Here is a 14,952-nt window from a genome sequence, read left to right on the forward strand (position 1 = left end):
AAAGAACATCCCATATGATAAAAATTAGTCGAGTTAATACAGACAAAGCAGTGTCTGACATACATTCTTGTCTATGTTCTAAATCTCACTTAAGTCTAGGTGATAAATAAAAGGTGATATGCTGAGGAACTTTGCAAAGCTTTTGCAATTTTGACTTTTACAATCTTGGGGACATTTTAAAAGTATAGTTTGGGTGTGCTTTAAATTTTCAAAATAAATATTTTTTAATCCACACTTTCACCACCAAAAGACAACCAATTTTGTCTGAATGAATATCTTTAATAGATTTTTTAAAAATTTTATTATAGAAACTTCCAAACATATACAAAAGTAGATGGAATAGTATAATGAAACCCAATGTGGCCTCTCCCAGCTTTAACAATTATCAAGTCCCAGCCAACTTGTTCTGTCTGTATCCTTACCACATGCCTGCCCTCCTCTGTCCTAGGATTATTTTTCAAAGGAAATCCCAGATATCATATTATGTCATTTGTATATGTTTCAGTATGTGTTTAAGACTCCATTAAAAGAATTTTTTAGAATAGAAAGAGTAGATGGTACTCAGTACCTTAGCCGTCTAGCAAAATTAATAATAGTTTCTTAATATTATTAAATGTCTAATCAACAGTTATATTTCTCCAATTCTTTTTAATGTTTTTTTGGTGTGTGTATGTGAGGAAGATTGGCCCTGAGCTAATGTCTGTTGCCAATCTTCCTCTTTTTGCTTGAGGAAGATGGTTGCTGAGCTAACATCTGTACCAGTCTTCCTCTATTTTGTATGTGGGATGCTGCCACAGCATGGCTTGACAAGCGGTGCTGGGTCTATGCCCAGGATCCAAACCTGCAAACCCCAAGCCACCAAAGTGGAGCATGCGAACTTAACCACTACACCACCAGGCTGGCCCCTAATGTTTATTTTTAATTGTGGTAAAATACTCATAAACTCTACCTTCTTAGCAATTTTTAAATGTACAGTTCAAGAGTATTAAATACATTCACATTGTCGAACAACCAGTATCCACAGCTCTTTTTATCTTGCAAAACTGGACGTCTGTACCCCTTAAACAACTTCCTATTTTCTCCTCCCCACAGCAGCTGGCAACTACCATTCTACTTTCTATCGCTATAATTTTGACTACTCTAAATACTTCATGTGAGTAACATCATGCAGTATTTGTCTTTTTGTGCCTGGCTTATTTCACTTAGCATAATGTCCTCAGGGTTCATTCATGTTGTAGCACGTGTCAGATTTCCCTTCCTTTTTAAGGCTGAATAATATTCCACTGTATGTGTATACCACATTTTGTTTATTCATCTGTCAATGGACACTTGGGTTGCTTCTACCTTTTAGCTGTTGTGAATAATGCTGCTCTGAATATGGGTGTACAAATATCTCTTTGAGACCCTGCTTTCAATTATTTGGGGTATATACCCACAAGTAGAATTGCTGGATCTCCTAGTAATTCTATGCCTGATTTTTTTGAGGGAGTGCCATACTGTTTGCCATGGCAGCTGCACCATTTTATGTTCCCACCAACAGTGCTCAAGTGTTCCAGTTTCTCATATCCTCACCAATACATGTTGTTTTCTGGGGTTGGTTTGTTTGGGTTTTTTTTTTTTTTTTTTTGATAGTAGCCATTTGAATGTGTGTGAGGTGGTATCTCATGATTTTGATTTATATTTCCCTAATGATTTGTAATGTCAAGCATCTTTTCATGTGCTCGTTGACCATTTGGGTGTCTTCTTTGGAGAAATATTTATTCAAGTCCTTTGCCCATTGTTTAATCAGATTGTTTTGTTGTTGTTGAGTTGTAGGAGTTTTTATATATCCTGCATATTAACCTCTTCTCAGATATATGAATTGTAAATATCTTCTCCCGTTCCATAGGTTGTCTTTTCACTCTGTTAATTGGGTCTTTTGACGCACAGAAGTTTTTAGATGCAGTCTACTTTATCTATTTTTTCTTTTGTTGCCTGTGCTTTTGGTGTCATATCCAAGTCATTGCCAAATCCAGTGTCATGAAGCTGTTCCCCTAAGAGTTTTATAATTTCGTTCTTACATTTAGGTCTTTGATACATTTTGAGTTAGTTTTTGTATGTAGTGTAAGGTAAGGATCCAACTTTATTCTTTTGCATGTGGATATCCAATTCTCCCGGCACCATTTGTTGAAAAGACTATCATTTCCCCATTGAATGGTCTTGGCACCCTCATTGAAAATCATTTGACTGCGTATGTGTGAGTTTATTTCTGGGCTCTCTGCTGTATTCCACTGGTCTATATGTCTGTCTTTATGCCAGTACCACACTGTTTTGATTACTGTGGCTTTGTAATAAGTTTTGAAATCAGGAAGTATGAGACCTCCAGCTTTGTTCTTCTTTTTCAAATTGTTTTTGGCTATTCAGGGTCCCTTGAGATTCCGTATGAATTTTAAGATGGATTTTTTTCTATTTCTGCAAAAAATGCCATTGAGAATTTGATAGAGATTGCATTAAATCTGTAAGTTACTTTGGGTAGTATTGACATCCTAATGTTCAGTCTTCCATCCATGAACATGGAATCTTTCCATTTATTTGTGTTTTCTTTGATTTCTTTCAGCAACATTTTGCAGTTTTCGTTGTACAAGTCTTTTACTTCTTTGGTTACGTTCATTCCTAAGTATTTTGTTCCTTTCAATACAATTGTAAATGGAATTGTTTCCTTAACGTCCTTTCTGGATTGTTCATTGTTAATGTTTAGAAACACACTTATTTTTATGTGTTGATTTTGTATCTTGTAACTGTGCTGATTTCATTTATTCTAACAATTTTTTTTGTAGAATCTTTATAGAGATTTCTACATATGAGGTCATGTCATCTGTGAACAGAGATAATTTCACATCTTCCTTTTCTATTTGGATGCCTTTTATTTATTTTTCTTTCTTACTTAATTGCTCTGGCTAGGACTTCCAGTACTGTGTTAAATAGAGATTGTGAAAGAGGTCATCCTTGTCTTGTTCCTGATCTTAGAGGAAAAGTGTTCACACTTTCACCATTGAGTATGATTACCTGTGGGCTTTTCATATATGGCATTTGTGTTAAGACAGCTTCCTTCTATTTTCGGTTCCTAGTTTGTAAAGTGTTTTTCTCCAATGTTTTTTTAACTTATTTTTACAGTTTATTTTATGTCTCTTAGGTGTTTTTTAATTTGTAGATTCTCACTCAATCTTTTTTTTTGTTTAACCTTACATATTTCTTTTGAAGTAACCAGACCATCTATCCTAAAGAGTTCCTGAGAGTCAGGGTTTTCTTGATTGTACTCCATTGTGTTCCTTTGTCACATATTCCTGTGTCCCCTGTATTTCCTACAAATTAGTAGGCAGATCCAGAAGCTTAATTAGATTCAAAAAATTGATTTTTTTTTTTTCCAGTCAAGACTTCATAGGTGGGGTATATCCTTCTTAGTAAGAGATGCGTATTGTCTGGTTGCTGTCATTTTTAACTTGGTGTTCTGTTGGACACTGTCTTTCAACAATCCATTATAGGTGTTCTTACTCATCCTGTATATCCTTTCTTCTTGGCTCACAGATAGTTGGTTAGGAAGGAGACGACTCAAGAATTTAGGATTAGGAGGTTTAAACCATAAGTTTACTAAGTCAGCAGAACCAAGAATACGAGGATCCACTGTCAGAAATAAAAGGATTGACAGTTCTTGTTGCAAATAACTAGCCCATAGCTGTTTTTGATGAGACAAGGTTTTGTGATGAACCTAAACCACTTTCTGAATTTTGAGTTTTTCTCAAATATCTCTTCTCTGAATGGCTCTACAGTATTACTGCACATCCTTGATTAAGGCTTCCTGGTCATCGCTAGTGGACAGCTAGGTATACTCAGTGGCTCATGCTGAGTAGCCTGGCAGGTGCCACATTCTTTTACTATCTTTTCAACCACGTAGTGAATTTCCATTTACCCGCCATTGTTCTAATTCAGTCAACTCATGTGATTAATCTGTAGGTGTGCCGATTCAACTATCCACCTTGAGGTGTGAGTCTAGCCTTAGGCATTTTCTCTGCAGGTAGCTTCCTTGTAAATTTCAGCATAAGCATAATACTTGAGAGGTTTATGTAGAATGTAATCTTGACTTGGAAGTAATTAACTATTTACATTACAGAAAGAATGTTTGCCCACATCAGAGAACTGAGAAATGGAATACCTCCCCCCGCCCCCCACTCAGTCAGTAGTCGGTCAGATGACTCAGAGCTGCTATCTGTGGAAAAACTGATACTAGAAGATTCTATTTTTATTTCTTATTATGGTAGCTGATAATTTTATATTATGTTGATATTCTCACAGTGCTCCCACAGATGTATCCTTTGATCCTACCATGAACAAGATCTGTCCAAAATATTTCCTTATTCCTGAAATGCTAGAGTACAGCATCATTTTGTAAGCACTGAAAATTTTCAGGGACTATACATGGAAGTTACTGAATTTGGAATATACCACAATAATTACTGTTTATTGCCATGTGTCACTACCAGCCATTTGTTGATAATCTTGGGTAGGGTCAAGATTTTGCCAAGACCTGTTCTCCCAAGTCTGATTGACTGTAAGCAATGGATTTGGGCTGTGCTTTAAGTGCCTGTTCACAGAGTCTGGCCTTTTAGTGATTGAAGGGTATAAGCTAACAGGTATATGTAACTAACCCAAGGAGATCACACTGCTTGGCTGTGCAAGCGATTGATTTTTTTAAAGAACACTTCAAGGTCTCAACCAAATTGGTACAGTGCCCGAATCCTCTCTGAAAGACACTGTCTCCTCCGCAGTTCCTAGATCTTCAGAGGATGGGACACTTATGCCAGTTTCTTGGAGTTGGATCATCCCTCTTAGTGATAAGAAGCTTGGTTGGCATCTTTGGGGAGAACCAATGACGGCCCCTCCTGGGGGTGGTCACACCGCATGTTCCCAGCTTAGCTTCCCCATAAATCAGCTTTCCTAATGCCCAGGTTCTTAAAAACATAGTCACCTCAAAAATATTGGCATGAGGAATTTAGGGTTGCCCTTACCTTGAAATAGCATGAACTTGACATCCAATTTAAGTGCAGAACGTAAATGTATTTTTGTGTAGGTTAGACGTGGAGTCCCGTGTTTGGATTGACCAGCGGCTATTATTGTAGTACAGTAAACGGAGAAATAACACCACCACCACCACCAGGCGCGGTAGCAACAGCAGCAGCAACTTAATCCTTGCCGAGCACTATGTTCAGAACTTTAAATATATTACCAAATTTAATCTCTAAAACAAATCTGTTTTAGTCCTGTTTTACTGTTGAGGGACCTGAGGCCCAAAGGTTAAGTAACTGAACTTGCTAGTAAATGGCAAAGTTAGAATTCCAGTCTGGACTCTATGCCTGCAAAGCCTGTGGTGTGACCATGATGAGAGTGGGTCCTTCCAGTGTTCTCCTACCCTGTATGCAAAAGTTCTTTGCCTGCAGGTTATGAACACAGTTATTTTAGAAGAAACTCTAACTTCTGTGACACGTAGCAGAAGGGCACCCCTGCTCATGCCCTGTGTGGGGACCAGTGTTAAACCTAGTTCAGTCATGAGATGAGCTGGGTGGCTTTGTCATAAGCTCAGATCACAAGGCAGTTTCATGACTTGCCTTCCTGGAAGAATTCCTAGACTCAAGTGGAGAAGCAAATGGCACAGCCCTGCAGGAGCGACAGTGTCTTCATCTGGTGGTTGAATCTTGGTAAAATCAAGTCTTGGTAAAATCTGAATTGTTATAGACTGTGCTTACTAAAAAGTGCATTTTTAATAAGGCTTAAAGTTTTTCAAAAGCTCTAGCTCATCTGTGAAACAGAATAGGGCAACGAGGGCCCATAACCTGGTCTTGCAATGTTCTAATACCCACATGCATTTATAGACTCCCTTTTCTCTTATTTACTTCAAACCAGAGTGTAGATTTCCAACATGTGAATTCATGACTGACAGGCATAAATTTCTCTAGAGGCTGAATTTAATGGCATTTCAGGATTTCTATGTACTTTTTTCATCTAGAATTTCTTTTTTTCTTTTCTAAACATTATCACATGAAGACAGAGTGTAATAGCAGTGATCAGGCTGAAAAAAATCAAGAAACAGTAAAAGAATGACACTGGGCTGGAGATGATACTGGTGATTTGAGTATAGGATGACAACTTTCATCTCTGTCGACAGTTCTGTGTTCTAGAAACAGGAGAAAAAAGATCTTGAGGCAATGGGATAATTAAAGATCACTTGCTAGAGGATGAAAGCAAAGCAGTTGTTTTAGGCTTTGGTCTGCACTCAGCAGATTTCATTGTTATTTAATTTTTCTACATAATGTTGCTTTCTGTCCAGTAGATAGAATTCGTCTTTGACTCACACGAAACAGCCATGGGTTGCCTAGCCTTGCAACAAGTTCCAAGGAGTTTACTTTCATGACTTTAAGTAGACATTTGCAATTTAATACCTTATCAAAATAATTTAGGAGCAGGGTTAATTTCATTCCTCTGTGTGTGTGTGTGTGTGTCTGTCTGTGTTGTTGGATGCTGTTTTGTTTTGTGTGGGGAAGGAACAGCTTGAGAAGGTTCTCCCCTAGCAGAATTCCCAGGCACGAGAGCTGTAGTGAATTTACACTGCTTCTGCATTAAACTAGAAAAATGATAACGCGTTTGATTGTATTGTCTCTTTTTGAGCCTGTTCACTGTACTATTGCGTTTTTACTAGGGAACTCAATTGCAGAGCACATAAGAACATATTATGCAGAATATTGTAATGCATACCCCTGCTGAGTTTAAAAGCCTAAATAATTGCATGCCGATCTTATGTTAGTCTTATCCAGCTCATTAAATAGATAAGTAACCCTTTGTAAGCAGCTATTCTAAGAATGGGCTGTGCTTTAATCAGGTACAAATTCATCAGGCCTTACTAATGAACATGTTTAATATAGTATTATCTAGATAGAATGATTTGGGGATTCAAATGTCCATTTTTCTCCCTAATCTAGGTATCTAGGATTTTTTTGAACCAACACTCACAACTGACCGAAGATCAAATTTAATATTTATTATTTTGTTCTTCATTGGAATTATTTGAAGTACTCTCTGTTTATTGCTTTCATTCATTTATTCCTCCACCAAACTTTGGGAAAGTCTTTGCGCCAGGCGTTGTGCTCGGTCCCAAGGATGGAGAGAGAAGGATATAGGGGTATGGCTCTGCCCTCCTTAGACAAGAGGGCAGACAGCTGTGGTACCCAGCGGACGATGAGCCTGGCTGGGAAGAATCAAGGAGGAGACTGAACCAAGGAAGGGGCAGTGAGGAGAAGGGCTGTGCAGGGGTGCAGGACGTGAGCATGCTGGCTTGATCAGCACCCTCAATATGTTAATGTGAGTAACTGGGGGAGACTGATCTTTTGCCCTCGATTTCTTACAGGTCTTGGGTGAGAACTTCCACCAGAGTCAGTTTACTTTTATATTTGGTCTCTGCTTAGGTATCTTTTGAAGAAAAGATTTGATGATTAAAAAAAAAAACAGAAGTAGTTTGAAGAACTATAAATAGTTCACACATTGGGGAAGTAAGCAAGAGTCAGACATTTATGGGCCTTTCATGCTTGTTGAAGTGTTTGGATGTTTCGTAAAAGAGATGGGAGGATGGAATGGGCATAGTGAGACCCTGGCATAGAACCCAGTGAAGGAGACTATTGCAGATGGCCACAAAGGAGACACATGGCTGGGGAGAAAAAAAGTGGTGTTGAATATAAAGAAGTCGTGAATTCTGGGTCCAAGTGGCAGGATATGATGATTGACTTGATGGGTGGTAAAGAGAGGCTGTTTAGAAGAATGCCAAGGTTTTGGGTTGCTAAGGTGCAACCCATTCTCCTAAACAAAGGATATGGTAGGTTTCCAGAGGAAATATGATGAATCCAGTTTGTAGCACACTGAATTTCAGGTGCTGTACGGGACATCCAAGTAGAAATGACTAACACATAATTGATATGTGGGCCTACAGTTGAGATCTAAGATTTAATAGAGGAGAGGTGGGGTGGTGGTTAAAGCCGTGAGCCTATTGGGGTCTGTAAGGCAGTGTGAACAGAGTGAGGAATGGATGAAAACAGTCCTAGGGACCATCATCATTTCAGGGTTAGGTGAGGGCTAATCAGATTCGAGGAAGATGCCCAGGAAAGACTGATAATGTTATAGACATCAGGGAAGGAGAAATGTCAGGAAAACATTAGATAGCAGTGGCAAGTGCCACAGAGGAGTCAGGTTTGGAAAAGAATGGAGACATTTGGCAATGAGGTTTACTTAAAACGAGATGTTTCTTGAAGTAGAGGCAAAGTTCTAAACAATTTTTCAAAAGTGATATAACAAAAAATGGTTTTAAAAGCAACCATTTCATAACTGCAGCTCTGGAATTTGTTATTGCAAAGCACAAGAAAAGTAAGATTAAGCCAAAGACATGATGATTTTAATGTCTCAGTTTGGGTCTTAAAAATGTGTTTTTCTTTCTTCCACTAAATTTGCCAAAGTAAGCCATCCAGCTACAACCAGTTACATCGTGATGTTAGCTTTCGTCACATTTGACTTGTATCAGACATGTTTGAAGAGTTTGAAAGATATTAAAAGGTTATTATAATAGGAAAATAAAATCTAACCTCGATATGAGAAGAATTCCATTTGCTAGAATGTGTAAGCAAATCGGGGAACACGGGCATCTCTCTGCTCTTCTGCTGGTTTCCTCTGAGGAAAAACACCTGCCATGAGGTGGCTTCGCAACCTGCCAGCTCTGTGACCACAAGCAAATCAGCACACCGCTGCAACTCAGTTTTCCTGTCTCTAAATGCAAAAGGAGAGGTCCTCCAGAGCTCAGCTTTTCAAACAGTCGAACAAGACGCATTTGTGGACTATGAAATGGAAAATATCAGAGTAGACTCCACAGAGTGAGGAAAATCTTGTTTTGCCAAACTTACATTTCAGCTGTGCGTGCATGTGTGTGTGTGTGTGTGAGAGAGAGATTACTAGATCATGATGTAAAATGTATTTTTACTGTGAATTGTCGTTAAAAAATATTTGAGAAACACTGCTTTTAACGAGAGCCCCTTCCTAGTCTAAAATTCTCTCTTTCCGGTCAACTGTCAATCTGGTCTTTGCTGTAGTAAATGTTTCATAACAATACCTTAGAGAGGCAGGTATAAAAACTGTTAAGGAATGACAGCTAATAACAAAAGAGAAAAACATTAGAAGGTAAATAAGGCCAACATCTGTGTCGTATTTGACCACAAGATTGAACAAGCCTTTAAAATTTATTAGTATTCCGACTAGCGAGTCATTACTGTAATTTATGAAGAAAAGTTAAAGTATGCTATATATTAACAAACAATGGAGTAATTCTTTTGATGGTCGTATAAATAATCAACCATATCAGGGAGAAATAATACTTTTTTCAAAAGTAACAATACCATGGCACATAAATTCAGAATGGGCAATTAAATAAATGTGGCAAGCCTCTTCCACGTTGCCACATAAAAAGATTCATTGACATGGTTATGAGACGAGTCGGGCTATTTTTATTGGCCTGAACTAGAGGGAGTAAACACCTCAGTCAGGTGTTTTGTTTTAGAAACAGCTGTTTGAACTTCCCTTTCTGGTTAATTCTGCTCTCGGGTGTATTTGAGCGTTTGCTTTTTCCAGTGCTTGCTGATATTTAGAATCCTTGCGAGTGAGCAATTTCCTATAAAACCAAGATTAAATGAGAGTTTTTCTTTACTTATTTGTAAACGGTTTTTAATTATTCTACAACCTGCAAAGTTTCATAGATTTTAGGTAATATGAAACAGGGACAATATAAGAATACTAAGGAGACAAATCATTACAGAGGAGGTTTGAGGGAGGTGTTTTCATTTGTGCCTCCCAGAGCAGTTCCTGGACACTCTTCCAGCGCCTGCGTCGTTATTTCCCCTCTGCCCTCTTACAAATCCTGGAGTATTTGCTTTGCCCTTTTGCCAGTCTGACCACCGACTTTTGGCAATATTGTATTCTCTGCCTCCTTTCCCCTGTCAGTTCCTTGGCAGAGAAGACCTAGTAGGAGAGGAATTGAGGCCAGCAGTACCGTCTGCCGTATTTTCCCAAACCCTCCTCTGGTCCTTCTCTGAAACTCCCGAAACGTAGATCACCAGCGGTGCTGGTGCTGAGAGGGGGTGGGTGGGGCTAGTGGTGGGAGTAATGTTGACTCCGCCTCCCTGGCCCCAGTTGATTGGCCAGTGGCATACACGTGGGGCGTTTCCACCTTCATGCCTCCATCCCATGCCCTCCCCTTTCTCTGTGGTATGATTGTGCCAAATTGAGATGAGAATTTTTTTTATTGTTCTGTGTGAGAACGTCATGTTTGCCATCTAGCCGTCTGATTTATTAGATGAGCAGACTGAGTCTGAACGAGGTAAGGACACCAATGTGCAAGAGTAAGGCTAGGGCCTGGCCTCCAGGTCTAGGGCTCTTCTTGCTGCTACTTCCCGAAGCCCATGAGGAAATGGGACTTGAAGTAGATGTTCCAGGGCGTAACGGACTTTAGATACATGGAGAGTAGGGAGTAAGACACAGGCAACTCTTGAGCCCTGCAATGAAGATACTGTGTGTTCGGAAGACAATGCAGAAAACATACAAGGTTCATGTTGGACAGTATTAGATAGTAGGAATCTTATTTTCTCTGGGTTTTATGTCTTCCACTGTGATAGAAGACTCAAAGACTGGTGATGTGCCAAGTACGCCCCAGCCAGATGGGCGGCCTATGTGAAAGCATAATTTCTCTAGTTACAATTTCCCTGGTTAAATGATGGTGCAGGTGGATTCAATACTTACTCAAAGGTTTGCTGTGATAATAAAATAGTGTATCAGAAATTATTGTTCTTTTTGGAAAAATTTGAAATGCCATACATGTAAGAGTTGGTATTGTTATTAGAATGACAATAAAACCTTCAAAAACACATTACCTCCTTGTATACTTTCTCTACAGAAATTTTTTTCTTCCTCACTAGTTATGTAAGGTCTTCCCCACAAACCACGTCACTTCCTGGATTTGATACATTACAAATGCAGTAGCACCATAACAACTGCAAATATCTCCATATCCCCTGGGTTTGTCTCAGTGCCAGTAAATGTCATCAAGATATGGGTTGTGTGGAATAGACACACTACTCATCGCTAGTGTCCAAGGCTTGCGGCGTTGGGTAGAAGTCACTGTATACCTCACAATGCTGGTCCTGCCCTCTGTGTATGGTACTGGCTGTTCAATGACTGAATTGTGTCACGTGAATGTCAAGGTCAGCTCTCCTAGCTGGGCATGGTGCCAGATGGTCAGAGTGGACCTCACTTCCTACTTTGAGTATACTCAAAATTGGCAAGCAGTCTGAATGAATAAAAAAATAATAATGGTTATCATCTGGAGTAAAATTAGTATTTACTACCCTTTTGAAATTAATCTATGTTGTATCTATTTTCTGATATTTGTGGTAATGCATGTAGACACTGTTCATGGCATGTAGTATAACATAAACAATATCTTCTTGATTCACTGAATTTCTTGCTCCTAAAACTGACGTGTAAAGCTGAATTCCTTCTACTTTATATATCTAAGTGACCCTAGAATTTACTTTTTATTTTGTAATATTTTAAGCAGCAAGTTATTTCTTCATTATGCAAAGTACCAACAACATTTAGGGCACTTTTCAAATAAAATAAGCCACTGAAGTTTGCACACAGAATAAATCATATACACCAAAAGCAGCTGGAGCCCAAGCCACTCAGTGGGTCACTTTCGACCTTTTCTGATGCTGTCAAATATGATGTGACACTATATTTCATGGAACCTGAAGTATATATGTTCTTGACCTGTAAAATTCTTCTTTTAGGATCCACCTACTTCAGTTTCCCTTGGACTGCGAATGGAGGAAATGATTTTCAACTTGGCAGACACACATCTATTTTTTAATGACTTAGAAGTAAGTTTTCCTTATTTTATACACATTTCATGTTGCGTGTCTGAAAATAGGTGATGGGTCTTGAAATAACAATGGGGTGTTTTTTGAATATATAATTGGAATAATGAGATAAAGTTATTATTGATGATATGGTAATGGGTTTTGCCTTCGAAGTATTTCTGTTTTGCTTTACTTGAGCTGTTGTGTTTCAGAGTTAGATTCCACACGACCATTGATAAGGATTAAGATTTGATGTCAAGAGTCTGAAACATTAAACTATGTTAATTATCAGAAGTTACACATTTGTTAGTTATGTAATCACGGTTGAGCTGGATTACTTTTAGAATCCAACAGAATTCCTGATCCTTGTATGTGCTGTCCGTCCGTGTCAGAGTCTTCTCGTTGGATGAGAGTCGGGTTGGGTTGCATACTTTTCCTTCTGGCTGGCCCAAGTGTTGGATGACATTTTAATTAGGCCTCTGCTCTTTGGGTTGCCAGGATTTCTTATGTCAAACTGCTAATGATTTTATTTGTCCATTATAATTTGGGGGGAAACTTTTGTAAGATGGCTAGTTAAATGTCTTATGAGCAATGACAAACATGATAATCTCAGTTAGCAGCATTCTTCAGAGTAAAGAATATTGTTTTCCATATCTCCGTTATAGGAAAACATGACTGTAACTACATTTCACCCCATTCTTAATAGAGACAGTTGTTTATTTAAATCCTGCTGTTAAGCAAGCTTGTGGAAGGGCTGCCAACAGGCATTAATCGTCAAGTTGTTGTTTTGCTAGATTTTATAAATGTATGTTATTTCAGACAGGAGAAGAATCTGAAAGATTCAGGTAGAACTTTTACTGATCAAAGTTAATTGGCAGCAATTGGCCTTTAAATATTTCCTGATGTTTCCCTTTTCAAAATCAAGCAAAATGCACCTTATTTAATAGATGAGCCAAAATCATTTGAAAAATGCCAGTGTGTGACAGAACTTAAATGCGGTTTGTTCAACATCTGTCATGTATTTTGATTTCTTTTCATCTGCAATGAAACTACTCACAGACGAATTGGCAACTTCCAGTGCAATAAAATTATTTAAATGTGTTTCATTTTTTTTCCATTCCTTAGTGAATATTTATTTTTACACTTAGAGTAAAATACAAGACTTTTTTGCTTTTTAAAGTGTTTCTTTTCCTTAAGGAAGTTCCATGTAAGGCATTACTATTTTTTAAGGTAGAAGTATTCCAAGTGAGTGACAAGTTCAGAATTGCCTTTAGAAAAGCTTGATAATCATACTTATTTTCAAAAGCTGTTTCTGATTTGTGGTTGTGATTTACTTCATAAGAGAACAGCACAAAAAATTCCATATTTTACTAGTGCACTAAAATTCCTTCCCTAAGTTTCCATTTGTTTCTAATGATATGGACTAGGCTGATATTTTTGTCTTGGGTACAACCTTGTTACTCTTATTGATGTTAATAGGTGTTAATAGCATCCATCGAGAAGAAATTAGTGGTAATTTGTTATTGTTTTTAAACTCTACCTCCTGAAAAATGCCAAAGCTTGTCTATACGCTGCCAAAACTATGTGGGGAAAAGTTACACAAAGTAATAACTTGGTGTAATAGTGACTGAAAAACTTCCAAACTTAGTTTTAATGTAATACAGACATTGTTTACTGACATTATTCGCACCAAACTGTGTATAGAGAGTGTCTGAAATGGTACTCAAATATATTAAACATTCTCATTTAGGGATGTAAGCCATGTAGCTTTTCCATAAGCCCAAGCTTAAGAAGAACAAAAGAGAATAACTAGAGATCTACACAGTTGCTGAAATATCTAATTCTGTTCTTGGCGTGAGGACTCTTAGAACTACAGTAAAAAAGAGAATGAAGGTTTAGTTCAATCAAATATAAAAGTCAATAGCAGAAAAATTATTTAAGCTTGTAAGCTTACGCAAGTTGATTTAAGTTATTTTACATGAGAATAATATAAAGGTATCAGCAAAAGTATAAGTGAAAGATTCCTTTAGCTCTGTCTTTGGAAATTGTTTCCTCACTTTAGATGTGTACAATATTCTAAAAATAAGTTGGTTCTTATACTTATTTCAGTATTTGATTTTCTATTTTTGAAATTCCACAAACCTGGGTTGTTACAAATAGGTTTCTTTCAAATTAAAAAAGTAAAATTATTTCCTGGCAAAAATAAATGGACTGGCGTAATACTCCTAAGAAAACCAAAATTATCTCATCAGGCAGAAATGATGTGGTAATGCCTGATTTCACACTCCAATTAGCAGTGTGCTGTGGTGGGGGCCATAAATATTTTAATAAATTTAAATTACATGTTTTTAGCTTTTTAAGATGTATGGTACAAGTAATTTCAAGGAGATTAACAGTCTATTGGTTAGCTTGAAGTGTGATGTCTGAACTCTAATTGTCGACATTTGGCCTCATTTTCTTTTAAAATCTTAACTTTTTGCAGCTACCCTTTAACTTTTAACAGCTACCCTTCTGTATGATTTGGTTAGTTCATAGCTTTGGCTTATAGGAGATTCTGAAGAATGAAATACACTGTGTCAGGGGCTTCCAGTAACCATTCCTGTGTTAGCAAAATGTAGGCTTAAAATGTTTGTTAGGATTTGATTTAGGAAAATTAGGATATGATTTTAAAGTAATTTAGAAATATCTTAACGGAACTTTAAGAAATAAAAAAGTTAACCATTTTTAGTTTTAAATGTCTTATTTGTCATCTCGCTTAGTGACAAGTTTTAATAAAATAATCACAATTTAAATTCATTCTGTTGACACTGAAGGAAAAAAAATAAGGAGAAATTGTGGGTTTTTTGTACCATTAAAAATGTTTGACATGTTAAGGAACGTGATTGACAGGGAGACATAATTATCAAAGGAAATCATATTCTCCCCCACCAGAGAAGGATTTAGACTTTAGTTGTGTGGTATACTTATGGCTTTCCTATTT

The 14,952-nt window shown here is 37.5% G+C and overlaps 1 protein-coding gene across 31 annotated transcripts in view; it reads left to right on the forward strand.

Annotated features, from left to right (window-relative positions):
- EYA1 (EYA transcriptional coactivator and phosphatase 1) overlaps positions 1-14,952 on the forward strand; it is a 321,217-nt gene that overhangs the window by 262,083 nt on the left and 44,182 nt on the right. For all 31 annotated transcript variants that reach the window (XM_070221423.1, XM_070221430.1, XM_070221427.1 and 28 more), the window contains one exon: positions 11,904-11,993. In XM_070221423.1, coding sequence (XP_070077524.1) covers positions 11,904-11,993 — 90 coding nt within the window. The remainder of the gene's footprint in view (positions 1-11,903; positions 11,994-14,952) is intronic.

The sequence above is a fragment of the Equus caballus genome, chromosome 9 (assembly GCF_041296265.1).
Source record: "Equus caballus isolate H_3958 breed thoroughbred chromosome 9, TB-T2T, whole genome shotgun sequence".
NCBI classification, from domain to species: domain Eukaryota; kingdom Metazoa; phylum Chordata; class Mammalia; order Perissodactyla; family Equidae; genus Equus; species Equus caballus.